Source organism: Mus caroli, chromosome 18 (assembly GCF_900094665.2).
Source record: "Mus caroli chromosome 18, CAROLI_EIJ_v1.1, whole genome shotgun sequence".
Lineage (NCBI taxonomy): Eukaryota > Metazoa > Chordata > Mammalia > Rodentia > Muridae > Mus > Mus caroli.
The window spans coordinates 29,167,232-29,185,971 of record NC_034587.1 but is presented as its reverse complement, the minus strand read 5'-3'; the positions used below and the strand labels follow the sequence as shown (position 1 = coordinate 29,185,971).

General features: G+C 40.2%; 1 protein-coding gene across 5 annotated transcripts in view; it reads right to left on the bottom strand.

The window, feature by feature from the left end:
* The window catches only part of Wdr33 (WD repeat domain 33), a 111,388-nt gene that overhangs the window by 75,940 nt on the left and 16,708 nt on the right, over positions 1-18,740 (bottom strand). For all 5 annotated transcript variants that reach the window (XM_021150218.1, XM_029472113.1, XM_029472114.1 and 2 more), the window contains exons 2-4: positions 5,528-5,754; positions 3,614-3,682; positions 2,965-3,069 (exon numbers count right to left, since the gene is read on the bottom strand). In XM_021150218.1, the coding sequence (XP_021005877.1) occupies positions 2,965-3,069; positions 3,614-3,682; positions 5,528-5,731 (378 nt within the window). In that variant the 5' untranslated portion in view covers positions 5,732-5,754. The remainder of the gene's footprint in view (positions 1-2,964; positions 3,070-3,613; positions 3,683-5,527; positions 5,755-18,740) is intronic.

Genomic DNA, 18,740 nt, shown 5'->3' with positions numbered 1-18,740 from the left:
TGGTGTGCAGTGCCCATGGAGGTAAGAAGGTACTGCATCCTCTTGAGCTGCAGTTACAGGAAGTTGTGAAGTGCACAATATGGGTGCTAGGAACTGCAGTAAAAATCTCTGGAAAAGCAGGAGGGAGGGAGGGAGGGAGGGAGAGAGAGAGAGAGAGAGAGAGAGAGAGAGAGAGAGAGAGAGAATAGCTATCTACTTAAAAAGAAAGTTAAATCATAATGTGTAAAGATTTCACTTTTTTCTAGGCTACATAGTAGACCAATAAAAACAAGGTAGACAGTCACTAGAAAATTTCAAGTGACTGAATAAAAAATGAACTGCTATTTGCCAAATATATATAGAAAAATAGTGTGGTGGTATATTCTTATAATTAAAGCACCTGCAAGGACCACCAGTTTGAAATTAGCCTTAGGTACACTTTAAGACTTCATCTCAAAAACTGTAACGTCAGATCTGTGACAGAGGCCCACAATTACCTCACATAAAGGCTGAGGCAGGATGCACAAGGTCAAGATCATCCTTAGCTGGGAGGATCTCTGAGTTCCAGGCCACCTTGTACTACAGAATACATCCCAGACAGGCAGGGCTACAGAGAGACCTGGTCTCAAAACCAAAGGGGGGTGGGGTGGGGGCACGAATAGACAGACGGACAGACAATTGGCCAGGCATCTGGCACACACCATTAATCCCAAACATTTGCATGGCAAAGGCAGGAAGATCTTTGTGAGTTCAGGGCCAACATGGTCTACAAAGCAAGTTCAAGCCAGGTAGGAAAACATAATGAGAACTTGTCTTAAAACTGAAATAAAAATACCCCCATTCCGCTGGTAAACCGAGCAAAAGAAAAAAAAAAAATCACATGCTGAGAACATTAAAAATATCAAACTTTTCCTACAACGAAATACTCTTTAAAAGTTATAAGAGGAGCTAGTGATGGTAGAGGTTTGCCTAGAAAACACAAGGCCCCTGAGTATGATCCCACACAACAAACACATGTGCCTGTGTGTGCATAATTCATTTTTCCTTTTGTTCAGTTTCATTAATTTTCAATAAAAGATATAAATACACAAAACATCAGAACAATTCTAATACCCTAAGTAAAAACATAGTTCAAAAATAGGTGTGCATAAGAAAACACATAAAGTTCAGGTTATTTGGAAAATGACAAGTACCTATGATGATTTGACTTTTTATTGTTTAATCAATAAGTCATACTTTTGATTATTCTGAATAGAGTACTATCTTATTAGATTTTATTTGCTATGATCTCTATCAATTCTTCAGTCAACTAAGCTGTAAATACAGAGCTTTATTTCTTTTCTTTTTCTTTTTTTTTGTTTGGTTTTTTCAAGACAGGTTTTCTCTGTGTAGCCCTGGCTGTCCTGGATCTCACTCTGTAGACCAGGCTGGCTTCGAACTCAGAAATCCACCTGCCTCTGTGTCTGCCTCTGCCTCCCGAGTGCTGGGATTAAAGGCGTGTGCCACCTAGCCTGGCTCAGAGCTTTATTTCTTAATAAGTTTCAGAAGACTGTGTCCCTAGTATATACAAATTTCCCCCAAGATCTTACACTTGATTTCTACAGGAAAATACTTATCCACCACACAGAGAAGATGAGGACGACAAAGAGTTCTAGAGCAGACTGGCTACAATACAAAGTGAGATCAAGACTACCTGGATGAAATTTATTGTAGGTTTTTTTTCCTTAAGTAGTGTGTGTGTGTGTGTGTGTGTGTGTGTGTGTGTTGGGGGTTGGGAGTGTTCTGAAAATGTACCTCAGAGCAAATTCAAGGCCCTAGGTTCTATCCCTAGTAATAAGGGGAGGAAATAACGATACAGAATACTCAGGCTTCATTTCAAAAGGTTTTCTGTATTATAAAAGGACATTAAAGGGCTGGAGACTAATGGAGCAGTTTAGAGTCCTTGCTGCTCTTCCAGAGGACCAGTTTGCTTCCTAACACTTCAGATAGATCACAACCACCTGTTGGTCTCCGGCTCCAGAGAATCCAGACCATCTGAGCACAACCCTGGAACCCACATAGAGGTAAAATCCACATTCCTCTGCCTACCAAGTGCTGATTAGAGGTGTGTGCCACCACTGCCAGACTCTTTCTTACTTTTCAAGATTTGAAGAAAAAAAAAAAATCAAGTGTCTGGGCACTGGTGGTGCTTGCCTTTAATCCCAGCACTCAGAAGGTAAAGGTATATGGTGGATCCTTGAGTTCCAGGCCAGCCTGGTCTACAGAGTGAGTTCCAGGACAGCCAGGGCTACACAGAGAAAGGAAATGAAATAAAGTGATTACACTATCATCAACAGGAAAATGAACTGAATGTCTAGTCAGTATGGAAAAGAACCTTTTTATGTAAAAATCTCTCTAAAATATTGAACAATGTGAATATATTCCTGGCTATAAATTCCAAAGAAACTACTGGGCACCTCCACAGAGCTGTTGAGTATGATGCATCAGTTTTTCAGCACTCCTAATCACCGTTGCTTAGCAACACCTAACAGCTTTACATTTACCTTTACATTCCAACAGCATCAAAGGCATCTCTATTCAGAGTAATACTGAGACCACTGCAACATGAACCTACATATTCCAGAATTCTGGGGAAGTTAACACATGATAAAAACCATTCAGAGCACATTATCCTAACAGTAGTGGACAAAATGGATAAAAGAGTGGGTTCAAAAGGAAAATTATTAGTAGTAAACCAACTATTATCTTGGATATACATTTAATATAATGTTTAATTTTCATTTTATCAAATATTTTTGTTTTTCAGTCAGGATCTCTCTATGTAGCCATGGTTGCCTGGAACTGTATAGACCAGGCTGGCCTTGAACTCACAAAGATGCTCCTGCTTCTAAGAGTAAAGGCTTATGCCACCTCGTCCAGCCTTTTCAAATACATTTGTAAAAATAAGTACTAGTTTTTCAAATAAATATCTAATTGAATACTTACCCTCACAACAAATACTGGGCATTTAACTTTGTTTGTTGATGTCCTAACAAATTTTGTTGTTACTGCATTCATAGGATTATTCAACATTCCTATTGGTGGGACCAGCTTTTTTAAAAAAAGAAAGAAAAACAACATTGGGTAAACACACAGGAAGAAACAAAGTACACCAGTACATGGCAAGATAACTATTTCTACAGCTAAAGAAAACTTCAGGATAATTTTACAAGCCATTAGGAAATTAAAAGTGTTCTACATTAATTAAAAGAGAATGTAGATACAAAGTTAGTATACATATAGTTAAATATCTATTAGCATTAATCTGGAACTTACTTTCAGTGTCAGTTTAAGTATCATATTTCCTAAATTGCTTCTCAAAGTCAATACAGCAAAGCATGTTTGTAAAAACCCAAACTTAAAATTAAAAGACTTCTATTAAAAGACTTTGAGGCTGTTTAATGTTTGAATATTGCTTTCTGCCCCCAAAGTTTATTCATCATTAAGTTATAGGAATATTGAGGTTGAGACAAAGTTAAATCAGAGTAAATATAGACATACTCTATTACCCTTCTGGAAATATGTTATTTATAACATGTAAGACAACCTTGAACCCGGAGGTTGTTAGTAAGCTAGTATAATAACTTATACTTACATCATTATAATAACCTGCATCCGGCTGAATTGCCCGCATATCTCTCTGATCTCTTTGCCATATCCTATTCTGTTAAAAACAAATTAACTAATGAATATATGGTCCTGTGACAATCATGTAAATTTTAATTATTAATGAGACCAATGTGTATTTTTAAATTTATGTGTACAAATATTTGCCTTCACCTGTATGCATGTAGGTACCAAGCGACACATGCATGCTTTGTACCCACAGAGATCAAAAGAGCATCAAATACTCTGAAACTGGAATTACAGATGGTTATGGGCCACCATGTACATTCTGAGACTCAAGCCCAGGTCCTTTTGAAGAGCATCCCATGTTCTTAAACACTGAGCCACCTTCCTAGCCCCCAATTGTAATGTGTATTTAAAAAGGAGAAAATAGGATTCGTGTCTATTTGTATAGCCCTTGCTAGCCCACAACTCCTTACATAGGCCAGGGCAGTTTGGAACTCAAAAAGATCTTACTTTTGCTTCCTGATTACTGGGATTAAAGGAGTATTCAACATGCCAGTCTATTTTCTTTCCTTTTGTTTCTTTGTTCCTTTTTTCTTCTGGTTTTGAGATAGTTTCTCTTTAGCCCTGGCTGTCCTGGCACTCACTCTGTAGACCAGGCTGGCCTCGAACTCAGAGATACGCCTGCCTCTGCCTCCTGAGTACTGGGATTAAAGGCAAGTGCCAACATCTTCCAGTTCTGATCCCTAACACATCCTCACTCACATACCCTAATAAGTGGAATTGGGGATGGGGGTAATTCCAGTTTCAGGGGACATAATATACACAGTAGACATACAGGCAAACAATCATACACATAAAATAAAAATAAGTAAGTTAAGGGGGAGGTAAGGATAGATTGGCAACCATATTTCTGCCAAAATCATTATCACAGTACAGTTTCTTGTATTTTGCTTTTGGCTTTTTTATTCTTTTCAATTTCTAGCTTTATACTCTAGTTTCTCAAATGAAATTGCCTACAAACACTAAACAACCAGTGTGACATCATATGTATAAATCTCAGTACTTGGGGGATGGAGGGAAAGATTCGGGAATTCAAAGCCAGCCTGTGCTACCTAAGATCCTATCTTAAAAAAGAGAAAAAAAACCTCAAGTCTGACAAACAGGCCTTTAACTACTGAACTTAGGTGTAAAAGCAGACAAAACCAAATGAATGGAACAGTAACATTTAACAGGCTAACATAAGTACATAAGGATCAAAAGTAGAGAAGCAGAGCTGAGGCCCTTTCACTCCATTTGACGGTGGCAGGTACTTGATCTTCAAGTAAATACAGAGCACCTCCTCCAGAACTCAGAAGTAGGACACAGCATGTTCTCAGTGCAAGCGTCTCAAAATACTGCTATATTGGTAGTCACTTTATTCTTTCACATATACTGAGTCATTTTCAGAATTAATGAACTCAACATGCTAATCCATCCCACTAATTCAAGAAATACAAGTGATACTTGTTACTCTTTATTTAGGGTTTTTTTTTTTTTTTTTTTTTTTGGTTTTTCGAGACAGGGTTTCTCTGTGTAGCCCTGGCTGTCCTGGCACTCACTTTGTAGACCAGGGTGGCCTCGAACTCAGAAATCCGCCTGCCTCTGCCTCCCGAGTGCTGGGATTAAAGGCATGCGCCACCACGCCCGGCTAGTTTATTTTTTAAAAAGCACTTTTGCCAGGGCTGGAGAGATAGCTCAGTGGTTAAGAGCACTGACTGCTCTTCCAGAGGTCCTGAGTTCAAGTCCCAGCAACTACATGGTGACTCACAACCATCTATAATGTGATCAGATGCCCTCTTCTGCATGCAGGTGTGCAGATAGAGCACTCATATAAATCAGATAAATAAATTTTTAACAAAAGCACTTTGGCCACTGGAAATACTTTTACTGCACTTACCTCCAAATACTTAATTACAGAGGGGTTGTAGTCTATGGTTTTTCGGTTTACAGCTTTTCTCATTCGTTTTCCATCAAAGGTGAGCTGCTGCATTGCTTGCTGCTGTGCAAAATCAGGTCGCTTATAAAATAATTGTCGGGGAGCCTGGTGTTGAAACCTCGGCATATGGAAAAATCGTGGAGGAGAGCCAATTTCTGTAGCCATGGTGATGTTTTCCTACTAAGTCACTAGAATAGAAGACAGAAGTATTTCAGTACACTTATCACATGACTTGACAACTATGGCTAGAAAACATTTTCTAACCTGAAAACATTTTCAGACTTTTTCAGAATGTGTGTAAGTGGTTTTGCCTACAAGTATATTGTGAAGAGACCATAGGAGAGCATCAGATCCCTGGAACTGGAGTTGCAGACAGAAGTGAGCGGCCATGTGCATGTTGAAAACTAAGCTGGGATCATCTGCAGAAGCTCGTGCTTTTACCTGATCTTTTCAGATATTTTCAGTGAATACTTTCTAAAATATTTGTTTATTGGTTTTTTGGAGACAAGGCTTATTTGTGTACTCCTAGCTGTCCTGGGACTAGCTCTGTAGATCCACCTACCTTTGCCTCTGGAGAACCAAGATTAAAGGCATGTGCCACTACCACCCAGCTGTAAAATCTGTATTATTTATTGGCAGGGAGAGAGGGGCACATGGCAAGTGTATGGATGTCAGACAACAACTTGCAAAATTGGGTTCTCTCCTTTTATCATGTGGATCAAACTCAGATTGTGAGGCTAAGCAGTAGGACCCTTTACCCACTAGCCACCTTACAGGCTCAGTGAACATTTAACAGTTTTCTTCCTTGCAGTGTTTCCAACATTCTAACACTGTTTATAAAATCAAATATGAAGGTTGGAGATAAAGCTCAGCAGCAGAAAGCTTACCTAGGATGCATATAGTCCTGAGTCTAACCTCACCAAATAAATATAGGAACTATATCAAAATGTGACAGGGTTTATTACAGAATAAGTACTAATAACCTATTTATTGTAAAAACTTGCCCCAATGGAAGAGAGTATAATGTATAATAGCTTAGGGTGTTATTGGGTTGTGTTTGTGTTTCTTCTAGGGAAGAAAAAGCAAGCATCAACTGAGTATTAACATTTTTCAAAAACTTAAATACCATCTTGTGTTACATGAGACTTTGTCTCAAAATAATAAAGGTAGAAGAGGTGATAGAGGAAAAATAGGAGCTGGGTTAAGGTTTTCATTTTTACTCATGTGTGCACACAAGTATATAGTTGCCGGGAATCTTAGCATTAAAGTTACATGTGACTGTGAGCTACCTGACCTGGGTGCTAGGAATCAAATTTTGGTCCTCTTGAAACACTCTGCAAGACCAATATATGCTCTCTAACTGTTGGGCCATCTCTCCAGCACCACCATGAACATTTTCAAATGAAATTTTCATTTAGATATTTTACAGTCAATTTATTTTTAAGATTATCATAAAACTATTTTTATAGTATCTTGTCATAAAACTCTATTTTATCCTCTAAAAAATGTTGTAAAGTCTTTCAAACTTCCTATTAATAGCTAAGTACAATAACTGTAATTCCAGAATTAGAGAAAGAAGGGATCATAATTACTCTTATTTCAAAAGGAAGACTGTAATTTCCATTATTTTTCTGTTCTTATATCTGTTTACATTATTCTCGAGATATTTTTAAAGGGGCCTAGAGAAAAACCTTCATGCTTTTCTTGAGATAAAAGCCGTCTTGGTACTACTTTCAATTGGCTGTGCAGGGGTAAAGCAATGAGACAGAGGAAGGATGCTACTACCTAAACTCTGATACACGACACCAAAATAGGGTAACAAAGTATACCTCTAATGTGTCAGCTCTTCTACTAGGAAGTAATTGTTAGTTTATAACAAGATGAGAAACATTCCACCCTTAGAGCTGCGGATGAGTTACTATGTATAAAAGCACTTGAAGCTGGCATAGACTGTGCTTACACTGACATCTCATAAATGCAACTACATCTCAGTAATGAGATTTAAATTAAAAGTCACACTCCAGATATCTAGGTCAAATTTTCTAAAAGGCCTGAAGTTTTTTCTAAATTTGTTCTGAGGACAGTTTAATTATGTAACCCAGTCTAGTTACAAACACAGAATCCTCCACTGTCTACCTACTAAATGCTGAGCTGTATGCCAAGGTCTCCTTAAAGAGTGTCTTGGGCCTGGGCACTGGTTGTTCATGACTTTAATTCCAGTACTGGGGAGGCAGAGGCAGGTGAATTTCCAAGTTCAAGGCCAGCCTGCTCTACAGAGAGTTCTAGGACAATCAGGGCTACACAGAGAAACCATGGGGGTGAGGAAGACACATGGGGTTTTCAGCAGTGTATTTGGGGCTGGCAAGATGGCCCAGCAGTAAAAGGCACTTGCTGCCAAGTGAGTTTGAGTCACAGGACTCACATGGTAGGAAGGCAGAACCAACGTGCCATCGCCAACTTCTTGAGGTCCTCTAATATCCACACATGTATAGGTGTGTACATACATACACACAGGCATGAATGCATTCATCCATAAACACACATACCACACACACACCACAAAATACATTTAGCATTTTCGTTTGTTTTTTTTGGGTTGGTTTGGTTTGGTTTGTTTTTCGAGACAGGGTTTCTCTGTATAGCCCTGCTGGTTGTCCTGGAACTCACTTTGTAGACCAGGCTGGCCTCAAACTCAGAAATCTGCCTGCCTTTGCCTCCCAAGTGCTGGGATTAAAGGCATGTGCCACCGCCGCCCGGCTACATTTAGCATTTTCAAAATAAAAATAAAGTCTTAAATTTGGGGATTGGGTGTGGTAGTGGGGGATTGCGTCTGGGATCTCACAAGTAATACCACTGAGGTACACCCCCAAGCACTCCAAGAAAGCATATTTAGGTCTAGCTAGCTTGCTAGGTAGCTAGCTATTTCTGGGACAGGATTTCTCTATGCAGTTCTGACTGCTCTGGAACTCATTCTGTAGACAAGGCTTGAATTCAGAGAATTGGCCTGCCTCTGCCTCCCAAGTACTGGGATTAAAGGTGTGAACCATCACTGCCCAGCAAAAGTTCTATTTTTTATAGCCATAAGTTTTCTAATTTTGATGGAATAAAAATAGTTTCAACAACAAAAAGCTATACACATTATAACATGTATTATGCTGAAAATATGTTAAACTAGCCAAACACAAAGACCACATGACTCTTTTGATATGAAAAATCTAGAATGTGCTATACAGAGAAAGTTTTTTAACTCCAGGATACAAGAGTCTAGGAATGAAAAGTGACTATTTCATAAGATAGTCTTTCCTTCAAAGATAATGAAAAACATTTTAGAACCAGGAAGAGGAGGCAGCTATACCACACTGAACAAACTAAATGAGCTGAATGGTACACTTTAAAATGGTATAAAAGATGGGCACTGGTGGCATATGCCTTTAATCCCAACACTGTAGAGACAGACATAGGAGAATCTCTATGAGTTCCAGGCTAGATAAAGCTACATATAGAAACCTTATCTCAAAAGTAAAATAAATGGTTTAAAAAGTGAACTTAATGATGTGAAGTATATATACATCAGCTAAAAATGGGAAATTTAATAGATTAAGAAAACATTCAAACAAATATCAAATGAAACAATAACAGAAAGCTGGGGATTTTTGAAGCTGAATAGTGTTAATCCTGAGATTTGCATGACAAAAACCAGTTCTACCATTTTTGAGCCAAATCTGAAGCAGGCTTTATTAAATACTGACCAAGATGCACTTTGGTCAGGACCACTCCCTGGAACTCCATCTGAGTGGCCCAGAGACATATTTTGTAGGGGTTTATAAAGACAAACCCATAAGTAACCTATTTTCCCCATGAGGCATTTGTTATTTTCCAAGAACAACTCCCAACATTCCAGGGAGTTACCTGGTCCTTGGGTGAGTGGGGCTTACAGTTTAATTTTGGGTATTACAATGGAAAGCATTAACTAAGACCCAAATCAAGGACTGACAGCTGAATGACTAAGGTCCAATGTAAAACAAGCAAGGTTAGACACAAAACAAGCAAGTTATTGAGTAAAATTTGTTCTGCAAGGGCTAGTAGAGTGCTTGTTTCATCTCCAGAACCACATAAAAATCATGCTGATGGCAAATACCTGTAGTTTGACAAAGGAAGAAATCTCAAAGAGCAAGACCACCCTGGTTACTATGCACATTAAAAGCCAACCTGGAATATGTAAGATGAAAGGGAGGGATAAGGAGGGGAGGGAAGGAGAGGACAAACCCCCTGTCTCAGCAACACCCTGTCTCAGAAAAACATACAAAACCAAATCACATAAAAAAGTGTTCTGAAGCTGGGCAGTGGTAGCAAAAGCCTTTAAATCGCAGCACTTGGGAGGCAGAGGCAGGCGGATTTCTGAGTTTGAGAGCAGCCTGATCTACAGAGTAAGTTCCAGGACAGCCAGGGCTACACAGAGAAACTATCTCAGAAAAACTAAAACAAAAAGGGTCTTCTGAGAAAGGTCTTTTGTTTGGTTTTCTTGCCAAAGTACGACTTAAGTTAAAAAAAATAAATAATAAATCAAAATTCTAGAATGATGGAAAAAAGAAGAAAAAAAGCAAAGCGGTGGTGGTGAACACCTAAAATCGCAGCACTTGGGAAGCAGGCAAGAAGGTCAGCCAGTCTACAGAATGTTTTCCAGGACAGCCAGAACTTCACAGAGAAAGTTGGCAAGAACCAACTCCCACAAGTTACCCTCTGATCTCCAACGTAGCGACATGGGCCCATCCACATATACATAATCAATGAAAAACATTGAAAAGTCTAACACTAGGTACAAACCTCCTCACCATACAACACCATGAACATGCTTCACATACACCTTACAAACTCATGCCATGAGCACACTTCACATATGCCTTACAAGCATATGCCTTCAAGTCAGCAATCATTGAATTACTTTGTGGGGGAGGGGGATAAGAGAGAATGAGATGGCTTAGCCAGTAAAATGTCTGGCTTCAATTCTTAGCATCACAAAATAAAAATAGCTGGGCATAGTGTATTCATGTTATCTCAGCATTTGGAAGGTGGAGGAAAGAATATAATCCTTCTGCAACATAAAGAATTTGAGGCTAGCCTAGGCTACATGAGACTTTCTCAAAATGAGGAAGGGAGGGATAGAGGGGAGGAAGGAAAATTCTTTTGGCTAAACTTTCAATAATACCATTTTTGTTGGTGTTCTGAGTTGAACTGTGTCTACCTCACTTCATTTATCAAAGCCCTAAATCCCAGTTATCTATATTTAGCTTTAGGGTTCTAATCTAACCTGAATAGTAAGAAATTAAGGCTCAGACAATACAAAGGACAGCCATAGGAGAACACAGCAAGCCAAAACAAAAGTGTCAACAAGAACCAAGCCCTTCTCTCATCTTAGATTTCTATGTTTCAGCATTGAGAACCTTGAGGCAATACATTTCTACTCTTTAAACCTCTAGGCTGTGTTAATTTGTTGCAGCGCCTCTAAGCAATTAGAGCAGCAGAGCCAGAGCAAAGTGCCAGGACCTCAGACTCCTTCAACAGGAGCTGCCAAAAGATTCAGCTTTCTCTAAGAGCAGAAAACCTGATACATAAATTTGAAAAATCAGTGACCCACATAGAACACGAAGTCCTAAAGTTATCCTTCAAGCTTCACAATGGAACTAGAATTATTAACCAAATGCAAAGAAATAGTAGCGCTTTTTTGGGTTTGGTTTGTTTTGTTGGTTTTTCGAGACAGGGTTTCTCTGTATAGCCCTGGCTGTCCTGGAACTCACTTCGTAGACCAGGCTGGCCTCGAACTCAGAAACCCGCCTGCCTCTGCCTCCCAAGTGCAGGAATAAAAGGTATGCGCCACCACGCCCAGCAAAATAGTAGCTTTTAACCTTTTGAATATAGTAGAAATGTATTGCCTCGAGTAAGTATAGGTTTTATACTCGCTGTACTAGTCACTTCAAATACAATACTAGAATGGCAAAATTCAACTAAAAGTTAGACTTCCCTCCAACAGTCATCCCATAACTGGGCTGGGGGGTGGGGGTGGGGGCAGTAGGTAAGAAAAGGAACAGAAGTCAGAAGACAAATTATTTATATATGAATAGCCTTAGTAAATGATATGTATAATTACTAAACATCTAAATTTTTAAGGATAAAAACCTACCCAAACAACTAAATTCAGTTCATCTTTCCCCTAAATATAAATCTATAATGTCAAGCAAGGAGCACAATTCTGTCAAGAGTTTGCTTACAGTGCACACATCAAGTAAAGTCACATCATTCTGACTCACTAAATACAACATTCACTTTCACAGAACAGCACTTTCCAGGCTCCATGAAACCAAGTATATTCTATTTCCATAAAACAAACCTATCCTGACTATGTAAAATTCCAGAAGCAGGCTAGAGGGGTGAGGGCACACCTTTAATCTCAGCACTCAGGAGGCAGAGGCAGGTGGACCTCTGAGTTTGAGACCACAGATGGAGTTCTAGAACAGCCAGGGCAACACAGAGAAACCCTGTCTTGAGTGGAAGAAAGTCTTGTGAGCAAAAGGGCTCAAATCCTCAGAAACCATGTAAAAGGTACTCACAGAAGCACTGCAGTACTGGAGGACACACAGACCAGGTGAAGTCCTAGAGCTCACTGGCCAACCAGCTTAGAAATGTGAGAGTTTTTGTCTCAAAAAAAAAAAAGTGGAAAAGCTGGGCATAATGGCACAAACCTTTAATTGCAGCACTCCGGAAGGCAGAGGTAGGCAGCTCTCTATGAGTTTGTAACCAGCATGGTCTATACCCAGGGCTACATAAAGAGAACAGAGAGCATGCAAGAAAGAAAGCTAAAGTCAACCTCTAGTCTCCATACACATGCACCATGTGCATATATACACATGAACATATCCCCCCAACATACATAAAAGTGATGTTTTCCCTAATAGAACATAACCCAAAAATACCTAAACACACTTTTCAAACTTCAACATCAGGAAGTAGAGGAAAAGTAGAAAACACCTCATGGCTATTTACAATAAACTCTCAGCTTTTGGGCAGATTCCAGTGAAGAAAAACCATACACAATAAAAACATGTTTCTCATCAGGTATAGTGGCTTTTAATGCCAGCAGTGGTAGGCAGGTCTCTGAATTCAATACCAGCCTGGTCTACAGAGACAGGACAGCCAAGAGAAACCCTGTCTAAAAAACCAAAACAAGAAAAAAAAAATGTTAGCAAATAAGGTTTTATACTTTTAAATGTGTAGCTAAAAAGTAAACTGGGGCTTGAAAGATCATTAAGCAAGTAAAATCCTCGCCATCCAAGTATCAAGACCAGATTCTAGACCCCCAATACCCATGTAAATGAAACGAGAGCACAGTAGCTTCCCCTGTAATTCCAATGCATAGAAGGTAGAAATGGGGTCCCCAGAGTAACCACACCTAACTAGATGAATCAGCACACTCTGGGCTAAGTGAGATGCCCTGCCTTGATATATACAGAGAAATAAACCGAGTAATACAATGTCAACTTCTGTCCTCCACCCACATGTGCACACAGATGCATGACATGTTTCCACCCGCGTGATGCACATATACATACAAAAATGACCCCAAAAATTTAAAATTTAGAGAGAGAGGAGTTACAGAGACGAAGTTCAGTGCAGAGACTGGAGGCATGACCATCCAGAGACTGCACCACCTGAGGATCCATCCCATAAACAACCACCAAACCCAGACGCTATTGCAGATGCCAACAAGAGCTTGCTGACAAGAGCCTGATATAGTTGTCTCCTGAGGGGCTCTGCCAGTGCCTGACAAATACAGAAGTGGATGTTCACAGTCATCCATTAGACGGAGCACAGGGTCCCCAATGAAGGAGCTAGAGAAAGTACCCAAGGAGCTGAAGGGGTTTGCAGCCCCTTAGGAGGAACAATATGAACTAACCAGTAACCCAACAGCTCCCTGGGACTAAATCACCAATCAAAGAAAACACACGGAGAGACTCATGGCTCTATCTGCATATGTAGCAGAGGATGACCTAGTCCGTCATTAATGGGGGGAGAGGTCCTTGGTCCTGTGAAGGTTCTATGCCCCAGTATAGGGGAATACCTGGGCCAGGAAGCAGGAGTGGTGGGTTGGGGAGCAGGAGAAGAGAGGAGAGGATGGGGATTTTCAGAGTGAAAACTAGGAAAGGGAAATGTAAATAAGGAAAATATCTAATTTTTTAAAAGTAAAAAAAAATTTAAAGAGAGATTGTGCTCTGTGTGTGTGTGTGTGTGTGTGTGTACACTAGAGCCCTTGCTTGCTTGCCTGCCTGCCTGCCTGCCTGTCCAGGAGGGGTTAACAGATAGATCTGGCTTAGCAATAAAAGTAAGTAGTCAATGCTCTTTCAGAAGACCCAGGTTCTACTCCTAGAGCCTATCTAACAGTTCACAACCACCCATAACTCCAGTTTCAGGATATCCAATACAGTCTGACCCCATGGGAATACCACCACATACATGGAGAAATATATGTAACACATGTACATATATGTATATGTGTGTATACACACAGAGAGACAAATAAAATAGATATTCTTAAAAACAAAAACTAGTTCAGAGGGCTGGAGAGATAGATGGCTCAGCAGTTAAGAGCACTGACTGCTCTCCCAGAGGTTCTGAGTTCAATTCTCAGCAATCACATGATGACTCATAACCATCTGTAATGGGGATTCATTGCCCTCTTCTGGTGTGTATGAAGACAGCTACAGTGTACTCACATACATGAAAGAGAGAAGAGAAGAGACGAGACGAGACGAGACGAGCTCGGCAGTGTTGGCACACACTTTAATCTCAGCTGAGGCAGGTAGGTCTCTATAAATTCCAGCCCAGCCTAATCTACATAGTGAGACAATCTTTTGAGAGCTGGGGAGGGAGAGTGGGAGGGAGGGGGGTGTAGGTGAAATCTCCTGATTTGTTCAGGATTCTTATTTGTTTTTATTCTTAAAACTTTCTTAATTTGGGGTTTTGTTGTTGTTGTTGTTGTTGTTGTTGTTGTTTTTAAATACAGAGTCTCAACATGAAGACTGGCTGGCCTTGAACTCAGGGTACCCTCCAGATTCTGGGACCTTCCAAATTCTGATAGACTTTACACACCACCAAGAACAACAAATGTGCCTGAAGAGTGGAGGAACACAAACCTATAGTCCCAGTACTTGAGAGGTAGAAGGGGGAGGATCAGGAGTTTGGCTACCTATCAAGTTTGAGACTAGCCTCAGATATATGAGACAGAGAGAAAGAAAGGAACAGGAGGCAGGGAGGGACCAGCTATTCACTGTCACTCCAGCAGAGAGGGCTCAAGGATAACAGAAATGATTAGGAGAGGCAAAATGAGCTGTTCCACACAGGTAAGGAACATGCATTCAGGGCTGGCACCCAGGCTCCTCCTCTAGTCTCAGCAGACTAACCTTGGATTACAGATTTAGATATACAGGTATTCTGTGATGTTATACGAGTGCAAAGGGAACTTTTTTAGGAAATAAATATTTGAAATAGTTTCCCCTAACCATCAAAATACTGTCCTTAGATTTTTTTTTTTTTAGAAGCAGGGTGGGGGGAGTGGCAGCAGGTGTTTTAAATTACCCACCTAGGTTCTGAGTTGGATAATCAAACCTGAACCCTGAGATACCACCCCAAATGACATATAAACCCTAATCTGTCGTGAACCAGAAGATGTCCACACTGACGGTTAGCTGGACCAGTAATGGAAATATCAGCATGCTCATTCTCTTCCTTCTGTTCTCACTTTAGTAAACAGGAATCCTACCTGGCCTGTGGCACATGCTTTCACCCCAGACTTAGGAGGACAAGGCAGGCCTAACTTGGTGAGTTCAAGGCCATCCCAGTCTACATAATGAGATCCTATGTTAAAAAGAATAAATCAGTAGTTTATACATTCTGACTTAACAAAGAACAAATGATAAAGCCATTAAACATGTAGAGCTCCTCTCCCTACCCTCAAGGTTCTTATGGCTTTTGTTCTGTTGTCGTTGGTCAGGTTTACTGCCTTCTTTAATATCAACAATAATCTTCATAAACAAACCAGTTAGTTTAGTGCTCAGTGACCTGTTCCTGAGCTCTGAGAAAGTTTACCTTCGCCTGAGCTCCCAAGCTTTCTTCTAGGAAGGGATATTATGGGAAAATTCGACATCTTCTTTCTAACAGCTCATTTTGTTTTGTCTTCATTTTTTTCTTCCCATAGACTGAATTCTACATAGACCATTATGAGCTTTCTTCTCCACTCCCATCCTCCCTCGTAATAATCTGCACATTTGGAGTTACTGGCTGCTTAGGTGCTGAGAAAGTAAGTATCTTCATTTTCTCCCATCAGGTAACAGCTGTGATTTGCAATATTCCAACCTAGGATGTACTCCATAGTACTCCTTGCTTTCAAATTACTTTAAACAAAAAACATTAAGTATTGTAAGGGACAGAAAAGCTTCTATTCACAGCTCTGTTGTTGGTTATCCTGATGCTGTTTATATTCTGATGTTAGTTCTGCTTCAATGAGATGAGCAGATGAGCAGTCCATCACGAGCAGTCAGTCTACCATGTACTCCGGTGATCTATCTCATGTGCACATTCTCTACATTTTAACCAGTCAATAAAGGCTAGAGCCTGTGATTGGGCAGTAGAGGAGACAGGTGGAACAAGAGGTTTGAGAGTGGGGACAGTGAGAGAAGAGAGAAGCACAAGAGAAAACTGCAATGGACCTGAACCACGTGGCCAGGAGAAACCATTAAGTAGCAAGGAGTCTTACAGCTGGGGAATGAATAAGTGTAGTGTTAGAGCTGCCCAATCTAGGCCTATAGCTTACAATTATAATAACTGGATTATATTTTTTAATAAATGGGCAAACTGGGGTTGGAAAGTCCAGCAACACAGCTCTCCTAGAAGGCTGCCAAAACTTTAGTGTCAGCTTAGTTTCAGCAATGTATGCACCCAACAGCAGCCAAAGGCACTGGGCTGACCATCAATGCTTTCCATATTGTATTTATATCTTCAGTCACCTCCACTTGGCTTTCACAGACCTTAACAAGCTAATTCTATTGAGAAGCCTGTGGGCCAGCACAGCTAGTACAATGAGCACAATTTGCTGGGCTAACTCCCATATTTTGGTTCATGGCATGAACAATATTGCTAGTTATACAAACTTCACTCTATATGTCGAAGCATAGCAGCCTTTTTTTTCTAAATTATTATCTTGTTTTCTAAATTTCACTTGGGATCTCTTAAAGTAGACCTTATTCTTGACAACTTTAACATATGCCATGTTACAGAACAGACATCCTTATAGATGGCTTGGCATCAAGCGTGCAGGTCCACCAGTGACATGGTATTCTCTATGCTAGCTGTGATAGTAGATATATGTTGTCATTTACAGAATACATGATATCTTTTGGTTTTGTTTTTTGTATTGTTTTGTTTTTGTTGTTTTGAAGACAGGGTCCCACTTCCACCTCAGATACCAGCCTGCATCAGCCTCCTGGGCTAGGGTTAAGGGTATGTATTACCAGGCCCAGCTTAGCTTTCTGTATGTTCTTTTTTTTTTAACTTTATTTATATTTTTATAGATGAGTGATTTGCATGTAAGCCTGCATGCTAGAAGAGGGACTCAGATTCTATTATAGATAGTTGTACATCACCATGTGGTTACTGGGAATTGAACTTAGAACCTCTAAAAAAGCAGCCAGTGCTCTTAACCACGGAGCCATTTCTCCAACCTCTTATTTCTTACTTTTAAGATTATTGTTTGGGGGTTTTGTTTGTTTGTTTGTTTGTTTGTTTTAACAAGGCATAAGTGCTCCCTGCTCCTCTAACACTGCAATAAAAAAAGGTACTCATCAACTAAAATAACAAAATACAGAGCTTAAGATTTTATATGACATTTCTGAAATGACAAAAATAAAAATGGGGACCATGGCGTGGAGAGATGGCTCAGAGATTGATAGCACTGACTGCTCTTCCAGAGGACCTGAGTTCAATTCCCAGCAACCACATGGTGGGGTGCACAACCATCTGTAATGGGATCTGGCACCCTCTTCTGGTGTGCAGATATATACGCAACAGCACTTGTTGCTCTTGCAGAAAACTTAGGAGTTCAGTTCTGAGCACTCACATGTCATCTCATAGCCAACTCCCCTTCCAAGGGATATGACACCCTCCCTCTTCTAGCCTCCACAGGCTACAGGACTGCACTAGGCAAACACATATATATGCAAGCAAGCACTCACATAAAAAAACAATTTTTTTTTTTCTAAATTCCACTTAAAAAGTGGAAACAAGAGAGGCTGGAGAGATGGCGCAGCATCAAGAACACTAACTGCGATGGGCGTGGTGTTAATCCCAGCACTCTGGAGGCAGAGGCAGGTGGATTTCTGAGTTCAAGGCCAGTCTGGTCTACAGAGTGAGTTCCAGGACAGCCAGGGCTATACAGAGAAACCCTGCCTCAAAAACAAAACAAAACAAAACAAAACACAAGAACAACAACACTGACTGCTCTCCCAGAGGTCCTGCCTTCAATTCCCAGCAACCACATGGTGGGCTCACAACCATCTGTAATGGGATCTGATCTGGTGTGTCTGAAAAAGACAGCTACAGTGTACTCACATAAATAAAATAAATCTAAAAAAAAAGGAGAAGTTAACAGAGGGCTGGTGAGATGGCTCAGTGGTTAAGGGCACTGCTTGTTCTTTCAGAGGACCTGAGTTCAATTCTTTAGTTTGTTGTTCAAGGCAGGACTTCCTTTGTAGCTCTGGCTGTTCTGAACTTGCTCTACATACCAGGCTAGCCTCAAAGTTACAGATTCGCCTGCTTCTGCATTCCCAGTGCCGGGATTAAATGCACCACCACACATTTTAAGTCTCTTCACTATCTTTTTACAGTTCATATACATTATCATCACGTGGTTACCTAATGAAGGGCATCCTGGTTGCTTCCCAGTTTGAGCAGTATATATGCTATAAACATTAAAGTGCAGATTTCTCTGAGAAATTATTTCCAACTTTTATATAAATCAAGAAGTACAAATGCCCTTTAATCCCAGCACTTGGGAGGCAGAGGCAGGCGGATTTCTGAGTTTGAGGCCAGCCTGGTCTACAAAGTGAGTTCCAGGACAGCCAGAGCTACA